This window comes from Bombus pyrosoma, linkage group LG4, assembly GCF_014825855.1.
Source record: "Bombus pyrosoma isolate SC7728 linkage group LG4, ASM1482585v1, whole genome shotgun sequence".
In the NCBI taxonomy this organism is placed as follows: domain Eukaryota; kingdom Metazoa; phylum Arthropoda; class Insecta; order Hymenoptera; family Apidae; genus Bombus; species Bombus pyrosoma.
In genome coordinates, this window is record NC_057773.1 from 2,264,174 (window position 1) to 2,286,033 (window position 21,860).

The 21,860-nt window shown below is 30.1% G+C and overlaps 6 protein-coding genes across 15 annotated transcripts; 2 read left to right on the forward strand and 4 right to left on the reverse strand.

Moving 5' to 3' along the window:
• Positions 1-63: 63 nt before the first annotated feature.
• Positions 64-2,519, reverse strand: LOC122566898 (RNA polymerase II-associated factor 1 homolog). 2 transcript variants are annotated; one of them, XM_043724822.1, is made up of 8 exons: positions 2,323-2,519; positions 2,157-2,249; positions 1,768-2,092; positions 1,543-1,686; positions 1,365-1,468; positions 1,048-1,264; positions 715-958; positions 64-630 (listed from the first exon to the last, which is right to left on the reverse strand). In XM_043724822.1, the coding sequence occupies exons 1-8, from the start codon at positions 2,394-2,396 to the stop codon at positions 146-148; spliced, it is 1,686 nt and encodes a 561-aa protein (XP_043580757.1). In that variant the 5' UTR covers positions 2,397-2,519; the 3' UTR covers positions 64-145. The 2 variants fall into 2 exon arrangements, with proteins under 2 accessions (XP_043580757.1, XP_043580756.1); XM_043724821.1 differs by having other exon boundaries at positions 64-633; positions 2,323-2,518.
• A 1,742-nt stretch (positions 2,520-4,261) lies between these two features.
• On the forward strand, positions 4,262-7,783 carry LOC122566899 (probable protein S-acyltransferase 23). 4 transcript variants are annotated; one of them, XM_043724824.1, is made up of 10 exons: positions 4,262-4,398; positions 4,797-4,976; positions 5,257-5,510; positions 5,595-5,718; positions 5,799-5,924; positions 6,001-6,446; positions 6,524-6,773; positions 6,873-7,045; positions 7,130-7,295; positions 7,379-7,783. In XM_043724824.1, exons 3-10 carry the CDS (start codon positions 5,329-5,331, stop codon positions 7,580-7,582), a joined length of 1,671 nt encoding a protein of 556 aa, XP_043580759.1. In that variant the 5' UTR covers positions 4,262-4,398; positions 4,797-4,976; positions 5,257-5,328; the 3' UTR covers positions 7,583-7,783. The 4 variants fall into 4 exon arrangements, with proteins under 4 accessions (XP_043580759.1, XP_043580761.1, XP_043580760.1 ...); XM_043724826.1 differs by having other exon boundaries at positions 4,289-4,307; XM_043724825.1 differs by lacking the exon at positions 4,262-4,398 and adding an exon at positions 4,535-4,622.
• Positions 7,784-8,879: 1,096 nt separating this feature from the next.
• On the reverse strand, positions 8,880-12,195 carry LOC122566893 (engulfment and cell motility protein 1). Its single transcript, XM_043724811.1, has 7 exons — positions 11,957-12,195; positions 11,500-11,793; positions 11,001-11,429; positions 10,140-10,556; positions 9,634-10,071; positions 9,247-9,553; positions 8,880-9,174 (listed from the first exon to the last, which is right to left on the reverse strand). The coding sequence occupies exons 1-7, from the start codon at positions 12,086-12,088 to the stop codon at positions 9,011-9,013; spliced, it is 2,181 nt and encodes a 726-aa protein (XP_043580746.1). The 5' UTR covers positions 12,089-12,195; the 3' UTR covers positions 8,880-9,010.
• Positions 12,196-12,692: 497 nt separating this feature from the next.
• On the reverse strand, positions 12,693-15,371 carry LOC122566900 (T-cell activation inhibitor, mitochondrial-like). Of its 3 annotated transcripts, none has more exons than XM_043724828.1 (9): positions 15,234-15,371; positions 15,014-15,091; positions 14,807-14,921; positions 14,133-14,524; positions 13,749-14,061; positions 13,573-13,673; positions 13,369-13,530; positions 13,073-13,204; positions 12,693-13,008 (listed from the first exon to the last, which is right to left on the reverse strand). In XM_043724828.1, exons 2-9 carry the CDS (start codon positions 15,034-15,036, stop codon positions 12,774-12,776), a joined length of 1,473 nt encoding a protein of 490 aa, XP_043580763.1. In that variant the 5' UTR covers positions 15,037-15,091; positions 15,234-15,371; the 3' UTR covers positions 12,693-12,773. The 3 variants fall into 3 exon arrangements, with proteins under 3 accessions (XP_043580763.1, XP_043580764.1, XP_043580765.1); XM_043724829.1 differs by having other exon boundaries at positions 15,180-15,320; XM_043724830.1 differs by lacking the exon at positions 15,234-15,371 and having other exon boundaries at positions 13,369-13,512; positions 15,014-15,173.
• Positions 15,372-15,400: 29 nt separating this feature from the next.
• LOC122566901 (equilibrative nucleoside transporter 3) lies at positions 15,401-18,727 on the forward strand. The gene is made up of 10 exons (XM_043724831.1): positions 15,401-16,036; positions 16,221-16,373; positions 16,492-16,752; positions 16,882-16,976; positions 17,056-17,106; positions 17,191-17,423; positions 17,579-17,816; positions 17,882-17,967; positions 18,038-18,237; positions 18,303-18,727. Exons 2-10 carry the CDS (start codon positions 16,228-16,230, stop codon positions 18,412-18,414), a joined length of 1,422 nt encoding a protein of 473 aa, XP_043580766.1. The 5' UTR covers positions 15,401-16,036; positions 16,221-16,227; the 3' UTR covers positions 18,415-18,727.
• Position 18,728: 1 nt separating this feature from the next.
• On the reverse strand, positions 18,729-21,244 carry LOC122566911 (protein-L-isoaspartate(D-aspartate) O-methyltransferase-like). 4 transcript variants are annotated; one of them, XM_043724850.1, is made up of 6 exons: positions 21,136-21,244; positions 20,584-20,679; positions 20,362-20,501; positions 19,725-19,950; positions 19,536-19,621; positions 18,729-19,463 (listed from the first exon to the last, which is right to left on the reverse strand). In XM_043724850.1, exons 2-6 carry the CDS (start codon positions 20,642-20,644, stop codon positions 19,290-19,292), a joined length of 687 nt encoding a protein of 228 aa, XP_043580785.1. In that variant the 5' UTR covers positions 20,645-20,679; positions 21,136-21,244; the 3' UTR covers positions 18,729-19,289. The 4 variants fall into 4 exon arrangements, with proteins under 4 accessions (XP_043580785.1, XP_043580782.1, XP_043580783.1 ...); XM_043724847.1 differs by having other exon boundaries at positions 21,038-21,191; XM_043724848.1 differs by lacking the exon at positions 21,136-21,244 and adding an exon at positions 21,038-21,076 and having other exon boundaries at positions 20,584-20,649.
• Between the last annotated feature and the right edge of the window lie 616 nt (positions 21,245-21,860).

Below are 21,860 nucleotides of genomic sequence, written 5' to 3' on the forward strand. Positions count from 1 at the left end.
TTGCATATGTTGTGGCTGCATTTTACTTTACTTTTATAATAATCAATATATACATAGGTTTTCATCTTCCTTATTATTATTATGTTTTTCTTACTATTATTATTTCTTTTCTTATTATTATTATTATTTTTCTTATTATTATTATTCATTCACTCTCAGAACCACTTTCACCACTGCCACTACCAGATTCGCTATCACTGCCACTAGCTGATCGAGATCGAGATGGAGATCTCGACTTCGATCTAGATTTTGAACTTGATGGTGAACCAGACCGAGATTTAGCTGGAGATTCAGATCGAGATTTAGTTGGAGATCCAGAACGAGATTTAGCCGGAGATCCGGATCGTGACCTTGAAGGTGACTTTGATTGGGATCTTGATTTAGAAGAGTTTCTGGATTGAGGAGTACCAGATCTTGACCTTGACTTACTGTGTGACCTAGGAGACTGGGATTCAGAAGGTGAACACGAAGCAGATCTAGACTTTGATGGTGATGCCGAACGAGATTTTGATCTAGAACGAGATTTCGAACGAGAGCGGGATTTTTTACTAGATGCTCGGGATGATGCTTTTGATGATGCTCGGGAAGATGCTCTTGATGATGCTCTAGATTCGGCTTCATTTTCAGAACCTTCTAAAATAACAATAGATCATAAAATTATTTAAAAAATATGCATAATTCATAGCTAATAGAATTTTATGTAATATTAATGACCTCTATCTTCTGCTTTCTCAGCTTCTTGTTGAGGTTCTTCTTCTTCCTCTTCCTCCTCCTCTTCTTCATCTTCATCTTCTTCTCCTGGTGGTTCCAACTGTTTCTCCCTATATCTTTGCATTTTGAATTCATTAGCATTAAGTGGTCGGTGTCTTACTATTAATCTTGTGTTATTTGGTTGTTGTCCAACTTTTTGACGACGTTTACTAAGTCGTACTCTCGTTTCCAATTCATTATAATACACCTACATAACATAGATAATGATAAAATACATACATCTCACATAATTAATGTAAAACATACATTTTAATGTAATTTTAATGTAAAACATACCCCATCTTGTCTTATGACAAGGAAATAATTTTCCTCGTATCCTTTTGAAGCTTTACTCTTGACGTTCCAATTATATTCTCTAGCCATCTTATACTCGTACTCATCATCATCTGCATAGTCAATACCAGCTGCAAAATCTCTTCTACGTTTTTCTAATGTCTCTTCTAGAGGTAAGAAGTATGCTACAAATTGTTCACCGCTTTCATCCATTACACCCCTAAAATAATAACTCTGTTATAATATTTTGTAAAATGTTATAAATCAAGTATTGGCTATAGTTTACTGTGCTAACAAACTAAAAAAAAGTATGAATTTACCGAATCATAGCTTGTGACATTTCTTCAATTTGAGCTGGCACAGAACGTCCAGTTGGTGCTGGATCTGAATCAAATATAACTTGTGCGCAAGGATATTTCCATAGCTGAAAAAGATCCATTGAAAAATAATAAAAGAATTAAAATACAAACTTATATCCTATAAAAGTATTTAAAATACCTTGAAATCTGGAAATACTGGCAAAATTTCTACAGGTACTACATTTGGCTTACTGTAGTGTCTTTCAATGGACTTTTTATTGTCTTCAAATGTTTTTTCTATTGCTTTTATTTGACTTTCACGGTCCATATATAATGTTTCTTCCTATAAATGCAAATATAACACAATTTTATGCATGTGAGGAAAATTTTACTACAAATAAAACATATAAATATCAAGACTCACTTTGAAATTTTTCTTAATGCTATAACCAACTTTAGCTTCAACTTTATCCACAGTTTGTGGTTGAAATCTAGTTTGTTCTGTAGAAATATATTCAGTACGTCTAAGCCAAGACACACTTCTGGCATGATGTCTAGATCTTTTAGAATCTTGTGGAGTAAGAACATCTTCTTCCAAAAGTTTTTCATCAGCAGGATCTAATTGAGCATTCACATCTCCAGCATATGTATCTTTATTTATAAGATCAATTTCTACACCTAAATCATGTTCTGTCAATACTTCATATTTATAATTACGTTCCAGTGAAGTTGGATTATATTGAATAAACCTACGAATATTAATTAATTGTACATTATTTAAACTACTATTGATATTTAAATATCTGATCTTACCGAGTGGATGCAAAAGGATATGTAATAAATTTAGGATCAAATGGTATATCAGGCAATGTATTGCAATATTTAACTCTACATATTAACTCAGATCTGAAATAAAAATAATAAAAGAGTATAAAATATCATTGTTATAAAAACCACAGATTCTAATCAAATCTCTTACCTTTTTTCTGCTGGTCTAGTCGTACGTTTATCTCGTTCAGCTGTATTACCATTAGTTTGAATTGTAGGAGCCATATTATATTAGCAAATGACATTTAAAAGATTTTAAACATTACCAAACTCCTAATTCCGAAACGCGAACTACACTTTGTGTACTAAAAACAGTTTATCCGACGTCACGTAGTTATACCTCATACTAGATAGGAAATGAGAATACTCATGCCTGTATTTCTAGTTTCACAGTACAAGTGCTGCACCATGCGGCTAAGTGCTAAGTTTAATTGAGATTAGTATATACAAACACCTATAAAATTAGGGATCTGCCCTGCTTGACTGGAACTTAGTATACACAAGAACCTATGTATTTAACACATTGTTGACCGGCAATTTTACTGAGAATTTATCTCATGTCACCGGCTATTATTTCGTAATTGGATGTGGAAGTAAAACAATACGAATAAACTTTAATAAATTTTATTTATTATTCAACTTTTAATATTTCTTTTTCGTATAATAAACAGTGTAACAATCATCTACGTGTAATGGTACACAATAGCCTTTGCAAATATATCTAGTTTCGCTGCGTTTTCCTTTTGAAGAGTATACTCTACACGCTCTAGTCAGATTTGTTTTTCTGCCAGTGACTATTTTTTCTATGACGTGGTCTCTTAGTTATCCGGAAAGCCTGAAGGGTGCATCATTATAAGGAACTGTTTTAGAAATTCGAGAAGTGTCCTGACAATGCTGCATTCTTTGAAATCCACAGTTATCCATTCTCTAGCTACTTCCAGTAGAAATTTTTTGTATCTTGTTTTATTTTCTGGCAGATAGGTACAGTACATTTTATATGCATTGAACAAGGTGCAGTTTATCAGAAGAAATGCTAATTTCTTCTGATTGTAAGTTAGCTAAAAAAGAAAAATGTACTACCTACTATATTTTTGAACGATGACACATATAAAGCAGGGTTGGAAATAGTACAAAGGCATGAGGGACCGGAGGACGGTCGCCTGCTCCTGCGAGCAGGTAGTGCTCCAGAAAGAGGCGGCCGAGCTAGAAAGGGAGCGCAGCTCTCATCCCGAGCAGATCTGCGGGTCATGGAGAGGTGGAGGACACGAGCGCCGTGGCCGATAGGTCCTAGGCGCTGGGGATAAGAGTCAGCGCCGCGGGACTGCCACCTGTCTGGTTGGGAAAACCTTTCCCAGAGTCGCCTCCTTAGGCGCTCGGGATGGCCATCGTAAAGGTTTTAACCGGTAGAAATTGGTCACTACCCTGCGTTCTCTGGGGGAAGAATCTACCTATAAAGATTTCCTCCATGTAAAAAAATAAAGGCTAAAAGTATCAAATTTTAAGAACGCAAAACCAATGGTTTTCTAGATTAGAAACCTATATATGTCGTCTCTATTTATCTCTATTCGTATGAGTACTATCAAAAAGACATTTATAACATTTTGCAATAATAAATGACCTCATATGCAAAGTCATTCAATTCGTCTCAACAAACACCATCGTACTAAGGAAAAGAATATGTGATTTTATATTACGATGAAAAAATGTTCGTGCCAATACAATTAACGTACCAAGTGCCATGGATTAATGTTAAATCTAAATGGTCTATGGAGAAATATTAAAATTATTGCACCATTCCAGTAATCCATAATCGTTTGAAAGAAAATATTCTCTTTTCTTCGCCAAAAAAATATAGTAAACGATTAATTTCTCTTCCTTAGGCAACTTACAATTACTTTCATTATTGCGCGATTTTATCATTCTCATACTTGTCCATCTTGGATAGAAAAATAATCTTGGATAACCCGTACAATTAAATATGTTCTTGTAGCGTGGAATTCACTAAGTTCTTGTGTATGCTAAGGTACAACCAAACAGGGCAGATGCCTAATTTTGTAGGTTCTTGTATATACTAGCATCAGTTGAACTCAGCACTTGACCGCATGGTGCAGCACTAATTCGGGAACAACCAAAAGCGTGATCATTCTCATTTTCTCTCTGCTCATAATCATAATAAATATTCAAATTCGGAAAGCGATACTTTTTTAATTTCAGAAATATTTAAAAAGTAGACTATTTAAATATTTGTATATACATAATATCTAATTATACTATATTTATCATGTAACATAATTATATATATTATCATTATACATGTATTATATATATGTATATTTCATTTATCATAACAGATTATTAGTTTCATTCACCAAATTTTTGAAATGTCATTTTAATTTTGGTGATTCTATAAAACATAATAAAATGCATATTTTTATGTCGAAATTATAAAAGGTACCATACATAGTATAAATTTCAGGATTTTGCTAATTTTAGTACGCAGGCGTTTATTCAACCAAAGTATTGATTTAAATGCGCAATATCATATAACGATAGTCCCATTTAGAAATGTGAACACTGCTGTTTGTAACTTGACATAGTGCTATTACGAAGAACATATTGTTCTAGAATCTGTCGCGCTGAGAGAAAAGGTGTATAACAGAAAGGAGATTAGAAAACATGGTTGGACCAAATATTTCTTTGTGACTAACCGTTCCGGAAGGTGGAACATCCTCTGTACAGGGCACATCTTTTAGGACACCTTCCGAACACGAACGTGTAAATCCGGAACTCGCAACGTTTTGCAAAGTAAGTTTTGATTAAAGTTTTTGTAATATAAAGCATATCGTACATACAATAATGGAAGAATTGGAACTTTGTGGAATATAAAAAATAATTTGATACATATTAAAGGCTTAAAAAAAAAAATAAAAATTCTAAATTATACTTTTAAATTGAAATTTTTAAAATTCCAAATTTAAATTTAAGTGTTTTGATTGGACTTATAAATTTTTTCATTTTATATTATAAATTGAACATTTTTAAATTTCAAATTCTAATTAATAATAAAAATTAATGTTAATTTTAGGTATATCCTGTGAGCCCTGTAACAGGGCCAGGTGCAGCAAGATCTGTATGGGAATTAAGTCCAGATCCCGACATGGTCGGGCATCTACCAAATACTCCAATTTCTAGCACTACTCATCACAGTCATGAACCACCTAAAGGCACTGAATTACGATCTAGAAATGGCCCTGATGATAATATTTATGCCGATGAAACTGCACCAGGTCAAACTCCATCTGATGAAACAAAACAAATATTTGAACTTCTTAGAGCTGGGTATCTGCAGTGTACACTATTAGTTTTATAAATATAATGTTGTTTGTGCGAATAAATACAAGGATGATCAAAATAATTAAAAAGTTCTTTTAGTGAGATTGGGGCAGTCGATGAATTGGTAGAAAAAAATGGTTTAAGCGTATTAAGTGCAAGGGACGAATGGGGATATACTCCTGCCCACTGGGCTGCTCTGGATGGAAATATTGAAGTAAGCTTTTGTTAATTAATTTTATTCAAAAAGAATAAATTTCTGTTTCTTTAACTACTATATTTATTGTCATATTACAGGTAATGAGATATTTAATAGAACGAAATGGACCAGTTGATCTTTCTTGTCTTGGAACTCAAGGACCAAGACCGATACATTGGGCTTGTCGAAAAGGTCATAGTGCAATAGTTCAGCTATTGTTAAAGGTATTAAAATGAAATAAACAGTTTCATAGCTTATTATTTATTTATCTACATTTAAATTGTTTTTATTTGATTTCAGGCTGGAGTTGCTGTTAATGCAGCAGATTTTAAAGGCTTAACACCACTCATGACTGCTTGTATGTTTGGAAAATTTGCAACAGCAGCATTTTTGTTAGGATCTGGTGCACTAGGACATTTAACAGATATAAATGGGGATACTGCACTTCATTGGGCTGCATATAAAGGTCATGCAGAATTAATAAGATTACTTATGTATAGTGGAGTAGATTTACAAAAACCAGATTACTTTGGATCCACTCCACTACACTTAGCGTGTCTTTCTAGAAATGTCAGTTGTGTAAAAATATTATGTGAAAAAAGCAAGATTGAGCTAGAACCTCGTGATAAAAATGGTAAAACACCATTACAATTGGCAAAAAGTCACAGACATTCAGAAATTGTAAGAATACTACAAGCTGAACAGAAACGGCGAGCTAGATGGATTCCACCAATTAATGAACTTTGGTTTGTAATTTCCTTTTGTAAAGTGTTTTGCAGAAAATGTTATCAATTGAGATATTTATTCTTGCTTCTCCTTTAAGGGCATTATTATTTGGTGGAGCTGGAAACAGTAAAGGTCCTATATTATTATTTATGATATCCGTCCTTTTATGGGGATATCCAATGTATTTATTAAAATGTATTCCATTAACATGGAATCTTTTACGTGGCAGTCACTATTGTTTTATTTATTGGAACATTGTTATGTGGATCTCATGGATTGTAGCAAACAGAAGAGATCCTGGTTATGTACCCCAGAATAGTGAAACCTACTATAGAGCAATTAAACAGGTATTCTATAATTCTATGATGTATTATAAAATATTAATAATAAAATAATATTATAAAATATTGTATAGCCATTTTACATTAAACGATTTTTACTTTCAGATTCCATATTTTGATAAATGGAAAAAAAGAAATGTTGTATTGTCACGTTTGTGTCATAGTTGTAGATGTTTTAGGCCTTTAAGAGCTAAGCATTGCAGAATCTGCAACAGATGTGTTACATATTTTGATCATCACTGCCCGTTTATATATAACTGTGTAGGTTTGAGAAACAGGTAATGTCTAATACAATTTATATTTAACCATAGAAAATTATAATTCAATATTTTCTATAATTAACCAATTAATTATTATTACAGAATGTGGTTCTTTCTTTTTGTTATGTGTGTAGCAATAAATTGTTCATTCACTATTTATTTTGCTTGCTATTGTATGGCAATTGAAGGAATCCAATTATTATATGTATTGGGTGTACTAGAAGCATTAGTATTCTGTGGGCTTGGATGGATTTTGACATGTACTTCAGTAAATATCAAAATTTATTCTGTTTTAACATCAAATGTCATACATAGTATCTATATTTGTAACGATTTCCTTTCTTTATACAGGTCTTACATGCATGTATGAATTTAACAACAAATGAAATGTTTAATTATAAACGGTACTCGTATTTACGAGACAAAAAAGGAAGATATTTGAATCCCTTTAGTAGAGGTCCTGTTCTTAATTTTATAGAATTCTTTTTATGTCCTCCAAATCATCAAGCAAATGACCCACAAAACTACCAGATACTTTCAGAAGATATCATGTAAATAATGATAAATTGCAATTACTATATTTCGGTAATACTGCACCTCTAAGAAATTGAAAATATTATTAATTAAGCAATTAATATTACGTCAACTGTCACATATGTACCTGCACATAATCTCGATGGTTATTGCTTTTAATATTATAGCTTTTTACTCATGATATTGAATAAAAAATGATTCAATAAATAATTTATTAATTTATATTTATGAATTTTCTATACCTTAATCATTACATTTTCTCTCTAAACAAAGTTTCGTCATGATTCGAATAATTTAACTAAAAATTTATTAGAGGAATCATACATAATATTATATTTTTATCCTCTTATGATCATTAGATAAAAAAGATGGGATATATTATCATGTAAATATAAATTTGATATATACAAATAATTTTGAAAATGTTATATGTATATAATTTGTACATGTAAAATGTATCTTTGGTAAAATATACTGCGTTTTTGTACCTAATTAACACGTTGACTGCCACGACACCCGTATTCGGGTATCAGCAAAGTTTCTGGTCGGGCCGCGTAACCCATATTCGGGTGTCGCTTATTTGACTACTTGCAAAAGATCGTCGTAGGTATTTGAAAAGATATTCCATAATAATAAAACTGTTGAATTGTTATAAATGTAATACGAAAATGGTTTATTAAAAAAATTATTTAGAATGTAAAACTTTAAAGCATTCTATACATAGCTGAGGTTGGTCGGGACAATTTGGACAATAAGTTGTTGTTTTCTTCAAATTCTTTTGTGCCTTTGTTTATATTATGCTGACTCCGTCGAAGACAAGGATTTTCTGTATTTTCAGACAACCCTATTAATTTTGAAACGAATAATTGTCTAAATAGTCTAATATTTATATTCTTCCTTGTTGCAATTTTGTAAACCGTCAAAGCGTTTACAACAGAAATTCCCAGAATTGTGGTGGCATAAGAAACCATTTGGTCGGAATAATCTATACCACACTTTCCTTCATTATATTCAACAACAGCTAGTAGTTTTAATGTTGCGAACAAACGAAACGAAAGATCATTCTTGAGACCACCACTTGAGCGACTCGCATTACTAAAATATCGATGGAAGCACCTAGCAGAGAATGCTTGGTACTGCTGCACGCTTGGCCTGACGGAGATTTCTTTGAAAACACGCGTGGCAGTCAACGTGTTAAAGTATCAGTTTTGGTTTATATAATTAAAAATTTATGTATATAATTAGAAGTACTGTGTTGAAACAACATTAATAAAAAATGCTAAAAATTAGTTGTATGTATAAAAATTATAGTCTAGAATAGCTTATTATGGCTTGTTATAGCTTATAATTAGTTTTCTCTTTGATATATAAATATTTAAGCATTACCTTATCAATATATTTTATATTAAATTATTATAACAATTACTGAACATATATAAGACGAAATTCTTATTTCAATTCATAACAAAAATCATAATTTGATGGAGGATCGGGAATAGCAGGCGGATCTTGGGGAATATCAATTCCTTCCGTATCTAAAAGTCTTAGTTTAATGTCCATGGATAATAATGTCTCCAAGTCATTTTCCGCCTCTTTACTGGTCATTCTACTACCTATAAATAAAACATGCTCTTTTTGGATCTGAAGAAATGTCAATTAAAGGCGAGAATAACATTACAACATACCAAGTAAAGCGTTAATGCCATCTGTCCAATAATCAAAAACTTGTTCATCAGGAGCAACGAAATCTAGGCTTGAGACTTCTACAGAATCTAAAATTAAAGAAAAAGCCAACTGATGCGTAGTTTTCCGTCGCTGCAAATCCTTCATATGGGGACAATCTCTACCAGTCAGTAAAGCACGAATTTCAACAACAGCTAATTTTGTAGGAAGTTCATCTATTGTTGGTACTGATTTTTCATCACAGTCACCATAATGGAATACTTTGTGATTTGGTGAAAGTCGAACGTACCAGAACTTATCTTTGATTCTCTATATACATTATAATGTTCGTTAAAGCAACAAAAATATTATTTCATTTAATATTTTATGAAATATATGACGACCAATACCTGTCCTCTAGCACTATATTTCATAAATCTGGTGCCTTCTACTAAGAATCCTAAACGTTGTTGTTGAATAAGTTCTAAGATTTCAGGTGTAATTTGTTCTCTGAGCTCAACTATGGGTCTTGCATGACTTTCCCACTCTTCCCTGCTAGTTCTTTCTTGTTGCCATAAATTAGTAATTGTTGAATATGTTAATTGTTGTAATTTATTTTTGAATTTATCCAATGCTGTAGGTTTACATTGAAGTGCTCTAGTAATTTGTTCTCTGACAACAGAAAATACTTTTACAAAGTCTTCAGTGGTGGCTCTCATTTCTTTCCAAGTCTTATTTAAAAGGACTATGCATACACAATAGAACTCTTCAAATGGATGATCATGTGTAAAAAACATAGGATGATATGATTGTCCCTGTTCACTAGGTGCTTCTCCAATACGTAAAACCTAATCAAATCCAATGGAGAATTTAATTTATTTTAAGGGCTTATGTTCAGATTTATGTAAGTACTTACTTCACAAAGTAATTTGACAAGCTCCACGCTTGTTCTACCAAAAGGACATTCATGTTCATCTGCCCTGCAAGAGTTTTCTAAAACAACTTTAGTATAAGCTTCAGTATGATTACGTGCAAAATAAACCATACAGTCTAAAGCAAGCATGCCGGGTGGAGTTTCAGTAAAATCAAGAGCAGGATTAATATCATATTTGAAACCCAATTTTTTATAGTCCTTAGCAAAAAGACCCTGTTTTCTAGCAGTAATATCTCCACCTACAGCTCCTTCAGTATCAAAAGCAATTCTTCGAAGTTCTTTAATCTTATCATGTGCATCTTGATCTTGTGGATCCATTTTTGTCATCATACGCTGTTCCCACAAACTTAACATAAGTGTTTGAAGTACATATAATTGGTGTGCCATTTCTGCACCAACCTATAATTAAATTTGATAGTATCGTAAATTTATATGCATATACAGAGTACATGTAAAAAGGTCTTAATAAACGTGGATCCAAAAACCACTAGTTTTGGAGTTACAAGATGTTAAGTGTATAATACAAACCAATTGTTTTGTCAAATGAGTGGATACAATAAATTAAAAACTATTGTCAAGAAATAAGAGAAATGCTAGGAATCTTTTAACATATACATGTTTCTATGAGAAGATGTAGCAAAGTGAATGTTGAAATGAATGGGAGACATATGAAACATATGCTGTAAATGTCTTACTGACAAAATCATTTCAGAAACTAATGATTTTTGAACTGTTGCTTATTAAGATTTTTTTGCTTATTTTGATGAGTACTATATGCTCCTAAAGTATTTCCCTAACTTTTTGTACATCCTGTATAGTATAAGAAAAAGGAAGATTTTATACCTGACCAGTAGATTGTATGATATTCGTCAAAAATACATTTCTAACTTGTTTAGATTGAAGAGTTGCAGCAACAGCTCGACGTTTAGATAAATCAGCCTTAAGAAATAAGGCATTTATTAGAGCTATTGCATTTTGTTGTATTTGTGGACGAGCACTTTGTAAATGCATCACTAGATTAGGAAATGTAACTTCTTTTTCAACTTGTCCATATTTTCCTGATGAATTCAATACTATATTTTCAAGAATGCTAAGTGAAGCTTCAATAATACTAGTATCTTGAATTACAGCTTGATTGTTCACATAGCTTGCTACTTTATTAATAAAAGGTGTCTCTAGTATATCCCATGAAACAATTCCATGATCCATTAGCTCCACAAATGATTGAAGTGAATATGCAAGTGCATTTCCCTTATACTTTTCGCCTTCCACCTATGTATGTTATAAATTATAATAAAGTATAAAATAATATAACTAAACTAAAGAAACAAATTTGTAATACCTGTGATATAATTAAAGCTAATCCTTGTTTGTTAATAAATTCTAATGCAAATGTCATATCTGTGCTAAGAGTGCTCAATTTTTGCAAAGCAGTAGTTTTTTCTTCCATAGTCCCATTATTGAGCTTGGTTAGAATATCACAGGCTGTTTTAGAGGGGGAAAATTCTAATCTCAAAATACTACCATTTTTTACTTCATTACGATTTTTTTCTGTGATATAATTCTGATTGTTACTCTCCGAAAATTGTAATGAATATGATTCAGGATCAGAAAGACCCCACCCATTACACAATTCCTAATAAAAATAAAATATATAATTCTCATTTTACATAAGCCTTTATCTTATATACACTTAATTTTAGGTAAATTTTCTTAAAGAATATCAATAAAAACGTATACTAACAAAATTTCTATGTATGTTATATATAATAAATTATTAATTTTTAATTTATAAGTACCTGAATAATAGCAGTAAGTGGATGTTTTTGATTAAATTCAATAAGTTGTGGTACTTGTTCCGTCATCTGAACAGCGATTTTTACGATATTTATATCTTTCTGGACCGGCATTTTTATTGTTTGTGTATACATGAAGGACCAACGAAATCAGGAACACATTTGACGTATCTCTTGTCATAATAACGTAACGGCCATCATGATAGTTTTATACTAAATCGCAAGGCGTCTGTCGGTCTCTCTCGTTCGCCCCACCATAAATCAAACATATGTATATTCTATTTCTTAATGATTGGTGTCAGATTTTCTGCGCAAGTCTGGATATAATTATGAAAAGTTTATGACGGACAAGAGAGGGGAGATTTTGTAATTCTAACAATAATGAGATATTGAATTGAAGGAATTTTAATAAAGTTTAACATTAATGTAAAAATTTTCTAATCTTTATTTTTCTACATACATTATTCGTATTGCATGATTTTACAAAATATCCTCTTTTTTATATTTATTCAAATTTAAAAATTCATGTACAATGTATTAAGATTAGTTACATAATAATTACGTTTAACATGCGAATATACCTTATAAGGTACAATGAATTATTTGCTAATTGTATTTTACAAAGCATAATGCAAAAGTTATTTGCTTTGTGCAATTCCCTAAGTTAGTTTTTTATCCTATGTAAATTTAAGATTTTTTTATCACATGTATAACCTACATAATAATTATTAACAACTAATCAGTTTTTTGTCATTGTTCTATTGATCGGTACGAAGATAAAAACGGCAAGAAGACATTAGAAAATATTTTACACTGAAACTCAAAGTTTCCAGTCCCATGGAATACATAATACACCATCACTCATGACAGAGTAATAATGTGTCACCCAAAGCATAACACCTTTCAATAAAGGAGCTAGAATGCTTTTATGCAATAATAGGCGTTCACAGCATTGTATCATCAAATCAGGAGTTATACTGTCATCCTTATTTAAAACAGTCAATCCCAATTCCTGGACTGTTTTGTCATGTAGTTCACGTTCTACATATTTTATGCTGCAAAAAACAATATTTAGAATAATGGACTAATTTTTTATGCTAGATTACCACACAATCTTACTTATTGTAATGATGTAATCTTTTAGTGGCTTCTTCTAAATTATCAGTAATAAAGTTTACTAAAAGGAAACTTGGACATGAAGATGGAACTATAAACTGTCCAGTAGGAGAGAGCATTAAAGGACCTGCTTCACTGAAAATAAAATTTAATTTACTCACACTTCTTACGTATACCCTAAATTTATGTTATATTATACTTACAAATAAATTAAGTCACTATTAAATATATATACTTATAAATGAACTGAAAGAAAATATATATTAGACGTTAAATAGGTAGACGTAAATAATACTAACGCTTCAATTACGATTTCATAAGTAGATAAATCGGCTGGCCACATTTTCGGATAATTTCGTCGTCCTCGATAATCCGAGAGGGTTGTTGTAAGTTGTCGAAGTTGACGTTCATACTGGCTAACCATTACTTTTGGCATGAATTTCCTGCACATATAGAGTACCCTGAGCCTTACCGTCACTCAATTAATGTGTTGTATTACGCACCGTCGACCAACTTTAATGTCAAGAAGCACTTGTGAAACTGCCTTTTCGAAAGCTGGTAATCTAAATAATACCACATCATACTTTTGAATGTTCTTGATTAACTGTTAAAATAAATATTGATTTAGCAATGTGAAGTATATTATAAATGTTATATAAATTTAATAATTTATTCTTACATCAAGCCAATTGTGTCTAACTTCACCTGAATTTAACATAACATTTCCCTCTACACTTATGCCTGTATCATTGGCAAAGACAAGTGTCCTATTTTTGAGTACTTCCATTGGTTCAGGATGATGTTCAGCTAATGCTTTAAAAGCTAATAAACATCCCCTGTAATGAGCTATGTTCCATCCACAGTCCCATATAATATTTTTCAAACCTAATTCAGAACATAATATCTTTTCTAACTTTTGTACTTCTTCTCTCATTGGTCTACATGCTTCTAACTTCACATGTACTTCATTAATGTGTTTATCTAAATATGCCCTATAAAATCGTAATTAGCTTCAAGTTTTTATTATTTTAGCTACATAAATGAAAGATTAAAATAGACTTACTTAAGAGCATCAGGTTCTGAATTAATTTTTCTTTTCATTAAAATAGATGCATAAATAGGATCATCTTCTAGTTCTGAGAAATCTATATCTTCCCCAGCTCCTTTTCTTTGCCAATATCTTGACTTGTACTTTGTACTATCTGGTGGCTTTTGTTCTTCAATTTGATCTACAAACGTTGTTGGCAAATCACATGTCTTCAAGATAGAAAGTATAGTTTGTCTTAAATCCTTTTCTTTCAACTGTATCTGTACCAAAGTAAATTTTCCAGCCTTGAGTTCCTTTTCATTTTTTGAGCGTAAATAAAATGGTAAAGTGGTAGGTCTTATTGGTCTTTGTTGTTGTAAACTTTCTATAATAGAACTTAGTTGTTTTAAAGAATTTTCATTTACTGTCTGAAACATTTAAAAAAGCAAAAATATTATATATTTAATATATTACCATTTTTAGTAGAAATTGAAAATTTTCACATAGTGTAAAGAATTTATTTATACATAAGTATTTATACATGCATACACGTGTATGCAGTAATTATTGCACTTCCTTTGTTCTATAAATAATTCTAACTATAATCAAATGATGAACTGTGTTGCCGACGTATAAACGATTTTAAATCGCTTACCTTCAAAATTTACTTTTTATAAGTTGTTCAACTTATTATATTAAAATATACTCACTCTTTGCGTGGGATATTGTCCAAAAAGATCGGGGTGAACGGTAAAATAAAAAGGTCGCAGTGCAGTGGATATTTCACCCGTACTTAAAGCTCTTACTGCATCTTTCCTGCAAAAACTATAAAATGATTGTTAAATCGACTAAAATACTTAAAAAAATGATGCCATTTAATTATATTTTGACGAATTTAATCAAGTAAACTTGTTTACCATCTTCCTAATGCACAATACATTTTTGCAGTTTCCTATACTGTCATCACACGTCCATATCATGTAAACGTTTACGAGCTGAAATACGATAAATATCGCATTTACTATCCATCAAATTTACTAAACGTTCTACATTTGATAGATACAAATAATGAAGCTGACGCACATTAGTCGTGGAATATAATTTTTCAGATGTATAATCTACATAAAACCTACTGACCTACACTTCTTTACACTTTACATAACTGTCTTTACATCGCATCAGTATGCAAACTCGAGCAACATTGGACTTGAACCTCTTCTTTTTGTCTAACCAATGGTGGGATCTATATATGATGTACAGATATGTATATATATACATATATGTATATACGTGTTGTACGCGATCAGTAAAAATAAAAATAAAACGTTATATTTGATTGGTTAAATTATCATATACAATGCACAATATAAACCCCAGTTTTAATCAGTAAAATAAGTACTACCAGTTTAGAATGTCCTAGTTTACTGATATTTTGTTCCCATATGATGCATTGCATAGTTTTAACCAAAGAGTATCCCTACTCTTTGGTTTTAATAATACATCATTAACACTGATACCTAATGCCTTATGTCATATTTGTATTATGTACCAGCTGTTTTATGTCTATACACACAAATAAGTAATGGTGAAAGGAGAACATTGGGATTAATATAATACTATAATGCCACAGTATTTGGTTTTTATATCTGTACTTAATCACAGGTGGTCAAGGAAATAACTTATATATATATATATTTACGGACGGTATTAAGTCTTTTGAGACTGTAAAACAATAATGTACTGAGGACTTTGTCAATCGTTTCATAGACGTGGTTTACTGAACATGGTCATTGAAAGCTTTTACACCTGTTAAATTCGATAACGTTAAAAGAAATTTACTTTGATTATTTATCAACATGTAAATAACTAGTGCTTTAAATGTATATAAATTATCAAGAGAAAATTTGTTGAGACATTGTTGCTGCTTTGTATATAGTACTGTAAGTACCAAATATAAATATAATTATGTCTAATTAATGTTATATTCATTGCACATGATTATATTCATTGCAACTTTATGATAAAATTTATTTATTTATGTAGCATATTATATATATAGTATATCACAATGTTTATAATTTTGTAAATGTTGTAACAATGTAATAATTTTTTAAATATTTTTAGTTTTACCATGTCATATTCTATAAATAGAAGACCTTTGCTAGGAGGTGTATCAGACAGTGAATTTGAAGATGATTTAGAAACTGAAGCTGATGATCCAAATATTTCTGTTCCAGATGAAAAACCATTCTTAAATCAATATGAACCGAGCGATAAGTAAAAACTGTTTAAAATAATTTAATTCATTATTATGAATACATAATTTATTACTGTATGAATATGTACATATATGTATTTAAAAAATTTACATAATGTTGGAAATTATACTTTGCAGATATAATCTTGCATATATCGTTTTTTATGTACTTGGTATAAATACATTAATTCCTTGGAGCTTTTTCATCACAGCTGATGATTATTGGTTGTATAAATTTCGAGAGATACAGAAAAATTCTACAAAAGGTATTAATTACACTCATATGGAAAATTTAGAAAAAAAAACTGATCTCCAAGCTAGTTTTACATCATATATAAGTGTAGCAAGTGCACTACCAAATACATTTTTTTTAATTGTAAATGCATTTATTAGTAAAAGGTAAGTAAAATAAAACTGTAATCATATAATAAGAAGGAATTAGCGCAATATATAAATTAAAAGAAATTTTTAACTATATAACTAACAACTAAACTATATAAACAATATAACAATGTATTAAAATAACAGAATTCCCTTAAGAGTAAGAATGGTGGGCTCTCAATGCACAATATTATTATTTTTTATTCTAACAACAATGTTTGTTAAAATAAATACGGACAAATGTAAGTTTAATAAAAAAATAATATTCAGAATAAAATTATATATTTTACATTTAAAGTAATATACTAACTTTGGTTTTAGGGCAGGGAACATTTTTAATAATTACCTTGATCACAGTGGCATGTGTCAATGGTATATCACCAGAATTTGAAGTATTATTGAATATTACAATATTTAAATTAGATAAAATAGTGATATTATATTGTGTTCTTATAGCTGCAAGTGCAATTTTTGGAGGGAGTTTAATGGGTATTGCTGGACGCTTTTCTCCAAAATATATAACAGCTATGTCAAGTGGGCAAGCTCTTGGAGGAATTATTACTGCTACAGCAGAAATATGTTCTCTTTGGATTGGTGCTAGTCCTGTACTTTCAGGTCTAGTTTATTTTATAATTGGAGATGTTATATTGTTCTTATCTTTGATTGCATATATAATTCTAGAAAAAGCAGTAAGTAATTTAGCATTCTATAATGATATTTATTATACAGGTGTTTTATAAGTGGCTTATGATAATAACAGACATGTAACAAAATAATCTATTACGAACTGAGGAGAAAACTTAAATTATAATGTCATATGGATATCATTTATTTTTTACCATAGGTATTCTTCAGATATCATATGGTAGAAAAATTGTCTGAAAATGTAGAAGCAGATTATTCAATAACTGGAGAAGTAACTTTTTCGCAAGGCACTACAATATCTTATATGCGTATTATTAAAAGAATTTGGCATTATGGTATTAATGTATTTCTAGTATTTTTGATATCCTTTTCTGTATACCCTGCACTTACTGTGTTAGTGGACAGTCAGTATAAAGGCAAAGGTTATGTATGGAATGGTAAGTCTTGCAATTGAATTTTATATAGTTATAAAATTTTTATAGCTTCTTTATATGTTTTATAGATATCTATTTTGTACCTGTGGTGACCTACCTCATTTTTAGTTGTGGTGATTATACTGGAAGAATATTATCAGGCATTTTTCAATGGGTATGTATAAACGCTATTTGAAAATATATACTTTTTTGTTACTATAATAATATTTAAATTAATATTTTAGCCAAAAAATAAACCATGGCAAGTCGTATTTTTAAGTCTGATGAGAGTCATCTTTGTACCAGCTTTTATATTTTGTAATGCTCAGCCTCGACATCATCTTTCTGTTTATATTCATAATGATCTTTATTATATTTTAATGACTGTTGCATTTGCCATCAGTAATGGCTATCTATGTAATTTATCGTTTATTTTAACTCCTATGTAAGTTATTATATATACTAACTTAATAAATTTTTATTAGTTTGATACTAAGGATTTTTATACAGGGTTGTAGATTCTCAAGAGAAGGAAATCGCATGTATTATGATGGGAGCTTTCCTTGGTATAGGATTGATATCAGGTTCTGCACTCAGTTTGCTTATAGTTAAAGCACTTTAATTGTACAATTTGTGTCTGAACCAAAGGAATATATAAATACTGCCCTCTATATTAAAATAAAACAGGACCACAAGACACAATATTGGATCAAATTAAATAATTTTATTTTATACTTTATGACAAAATTTATGAATGTAATGTTTGATATATCATAGTAAATTATTTTTGAAGCTTTCTTTAAATATTTATATAGTAAAATTTGATCAGTTTATGAACATAGAAAATGTTTTGTGTATAGAATGGAAATAATTGTATGTGCCAAATTACATCTAATAGATCTCAAATGCTGATACATAAAGACTTAATTGATTGCATATATGGAAAGGTACAATTTTATTATACATTTACATAATGTATCTTTAAGAAATCGAAGAATGCAATAAATTATGATGTATCTTTCAATCTTTGTCAAAACTAGTTTGTCAAAACTAAAACTGTAACATAATATAATAATTTGTATTTAGCTATAAGTATTAATAATAAAAGAATGTAGTTCAATTCATTGTTAATGTGTTATTAAACCCTTTAAACTAGATAGAATATTTAATTTAACAGAAAAAATTCCGTTATAGGAGGCATTTCGTGTCCTGTGAATTATCGTTGATATATTATTGAATATATTACATAATATCTACTTTTTATGGATGTTTGTAACTACATTTATATTACATGCAATTTGAAATATATTGATACTTATAATGCCTACATCTAAGATTTTCTTTTCTTTTTTAGTTCTTTTGCAAGTACTTTATTTATTTGCAAGTATTTGTGTATATATATTAGTGCATATATAACTAAAACCTATAAGCTTTATTTATCATTTGCATTTAATTCACAGAAAAAAGCCTGCTCACTTATTGGAGCATGCATGTATCTCATGAAGGATGTTGTTTATCTTTACTTGTTAATGGAACAAAAACTACACCTGTAAGAGACTTTTTCTTAATTTTCCCATCCTTTGTTTTATCAACCTGTACTAAGACTTGATCTGAGTTCCTTGGACCCACTGGTAACACCAAACGTCCTCCAGGAGCTAGTTGATCAATTAACTGTGTAATAAATATTTTAGTGATTATATAATATATTTCTGTATAACATTAAGTAATTAAGTTTTTTCTTACAGCTTGAGGCATTTCTTTAGCAGCAGCTCCCACATGAATAGCATCATATGGTGCTTTTTCTGGATATCCTAATCTTCCATCTCCAACTAGGATATAATATATAAATATTAGAACAAATGTGGAATATTACATATTTTTATATGAAGTATACAAATCCACATATTTGTATAAAATTTAGAAAATAATTACCAACTAATTGAACACGACCGCTTTCAAGAAGTTCTGGGTTATCTCTCTGAATATTTTGCATAGCAAATGCTTTAAGTTCAGAAATATGTTCAATACCTATAGCTAATCCATTTGTTCCTAACATCATTGCCATACATGCTGTTAAATATCCAGAACCAGAACCAACATCTAATGCTCTAGCACCATCACACAGCTTATCTTCAAGTATTTCCAAAGCATATGCATGCTGAATAATTTTAATTTATCAATTTCACTGACATATTTTCTATATTATGTTTCTGTGGCTTGGTACAAAAAGTGCCAATGTCATATTTTTTCAAAAATGACTTTAACTCAATATTGAATTTATAAGCAATTGTATATTCTATATAAAACACGACAATTTCAAGTTCTATCTGAAAATTTTATCTGAAAATGATTATAATGGCATTTGTATATGCTAATGACAACATTTTTTATAAAATAAATACTGTAAAAAAATACCAAAGTCACTATAAAAATCACAAATATCATAAGCTTTAATTCATTCTTTTTGTCGTTGCTGCGAAAGGAATTTGAAACAGCGGGAAGCATTATAAATAATGACATCGGCACTTGCACTAAATCACAGATTTAAATTCAATTGATATCTGTATACCATATGAGGAGCACTTATAGTTGCACCATAGCCAATATCCTGTGGAGAATCTATATATGCATAGCCAGAACAGGTATAATTTCCTCTATCTACAGAAGACATTGCTTCATAAACTCTGTCTGATTTAATTATTCTTGATGCTAAATCAAAAAGACATGTGGTTTACATTTAACTTTCTTTTGGTAGTAAATGTAATTGCAAAGTTCTATTTATATTACTTACATTTAAGATGTTGTATAAGATCATGATTGTTTTTTGCGTGAAATCTCCCAGACCAGGCCATTTCATATGCAAATTCAGAAAATAATAAACTTATCGCTATGAAAATAAAACACGACATATATACGTTGAGATTGTAAATTATGATTTAATAAAATAACCGACAAGTTATTGTTGCAGTTATTATAAAATTTATCAGAATTATCAATATAATTAAATGTATATAGTAAATAAATAAATAAAAAAAAACAAATTTTTACTATTACACAATGTAATAACGATAAATGACAAGTAAATTGAAACCGATTAATTGAATGTACATAATTTGTTGTTGAAAATTGATACCAAATTTGAATTTAAGTTTCACGTAATGTAACCTTTATGTTGATTTTAGTAAACCTGTCATGTAAAATTCTAGCCAAATAAAATTGCATCATTATTGCACATAGGCACATACCAAATACGAGGAGCATATAAGATGAACGTAACATAAAGAATGAAGTGACATTAAATTATGCAATACAACAGAGATTGGAGTTTTACCAGCCTTCTTACCACTATTATGTCACTTCCAGTTTTACCGATTCATTCCTGTTTTTACCACTTTCATGTCACATGCAATGTTATCGATTCTGTAGTACTGGCACAAAAAGTGAAACGAGGTACATTTGTCTGTGGCATTTTGTAACACGCCTATAAGAATTTAGAAATATGCATATTATTATACATATTACAATTGTACATTACAAAATCAATATATATACGTATATATATCACTCTGTATATAATCAAGATGGACTCGAAATACTAACATAATTTTTCACAATAGGAAAGGAGCTTTAAACTGAGATTTTAAAAACAGATTTTAGAAGGAATGTTGATATAGATATGAAAATCACTGGTTAACTTAAGGAGAAAACAAATGATAAATTATCCAAACTTGTATCTTCAGCTGAATTATATTAAAAGTGATACTAATAATAAAATAATTATAAATTAATATGTTTTGCGTAAATTATTTGATGAAGATAAAGAATTGATACTAATAGAAGCAATTTATTTAAACAGAAATGGTTAAAAACATTTGATACAAAGAATACGAAGGATTGAATATCTCATCCAAAAAAGTTTTGTACCGCTTTGCTCATAGACTTATACAGAAAACTGCGCCCTGCAAAAGAAATACTAATATAAACAACAATATTAAACTGAAACAGCCTACATATAAGAACATTCCACAACTGAAAGATTATATCTCAAACTCAATATTTGCGATAATA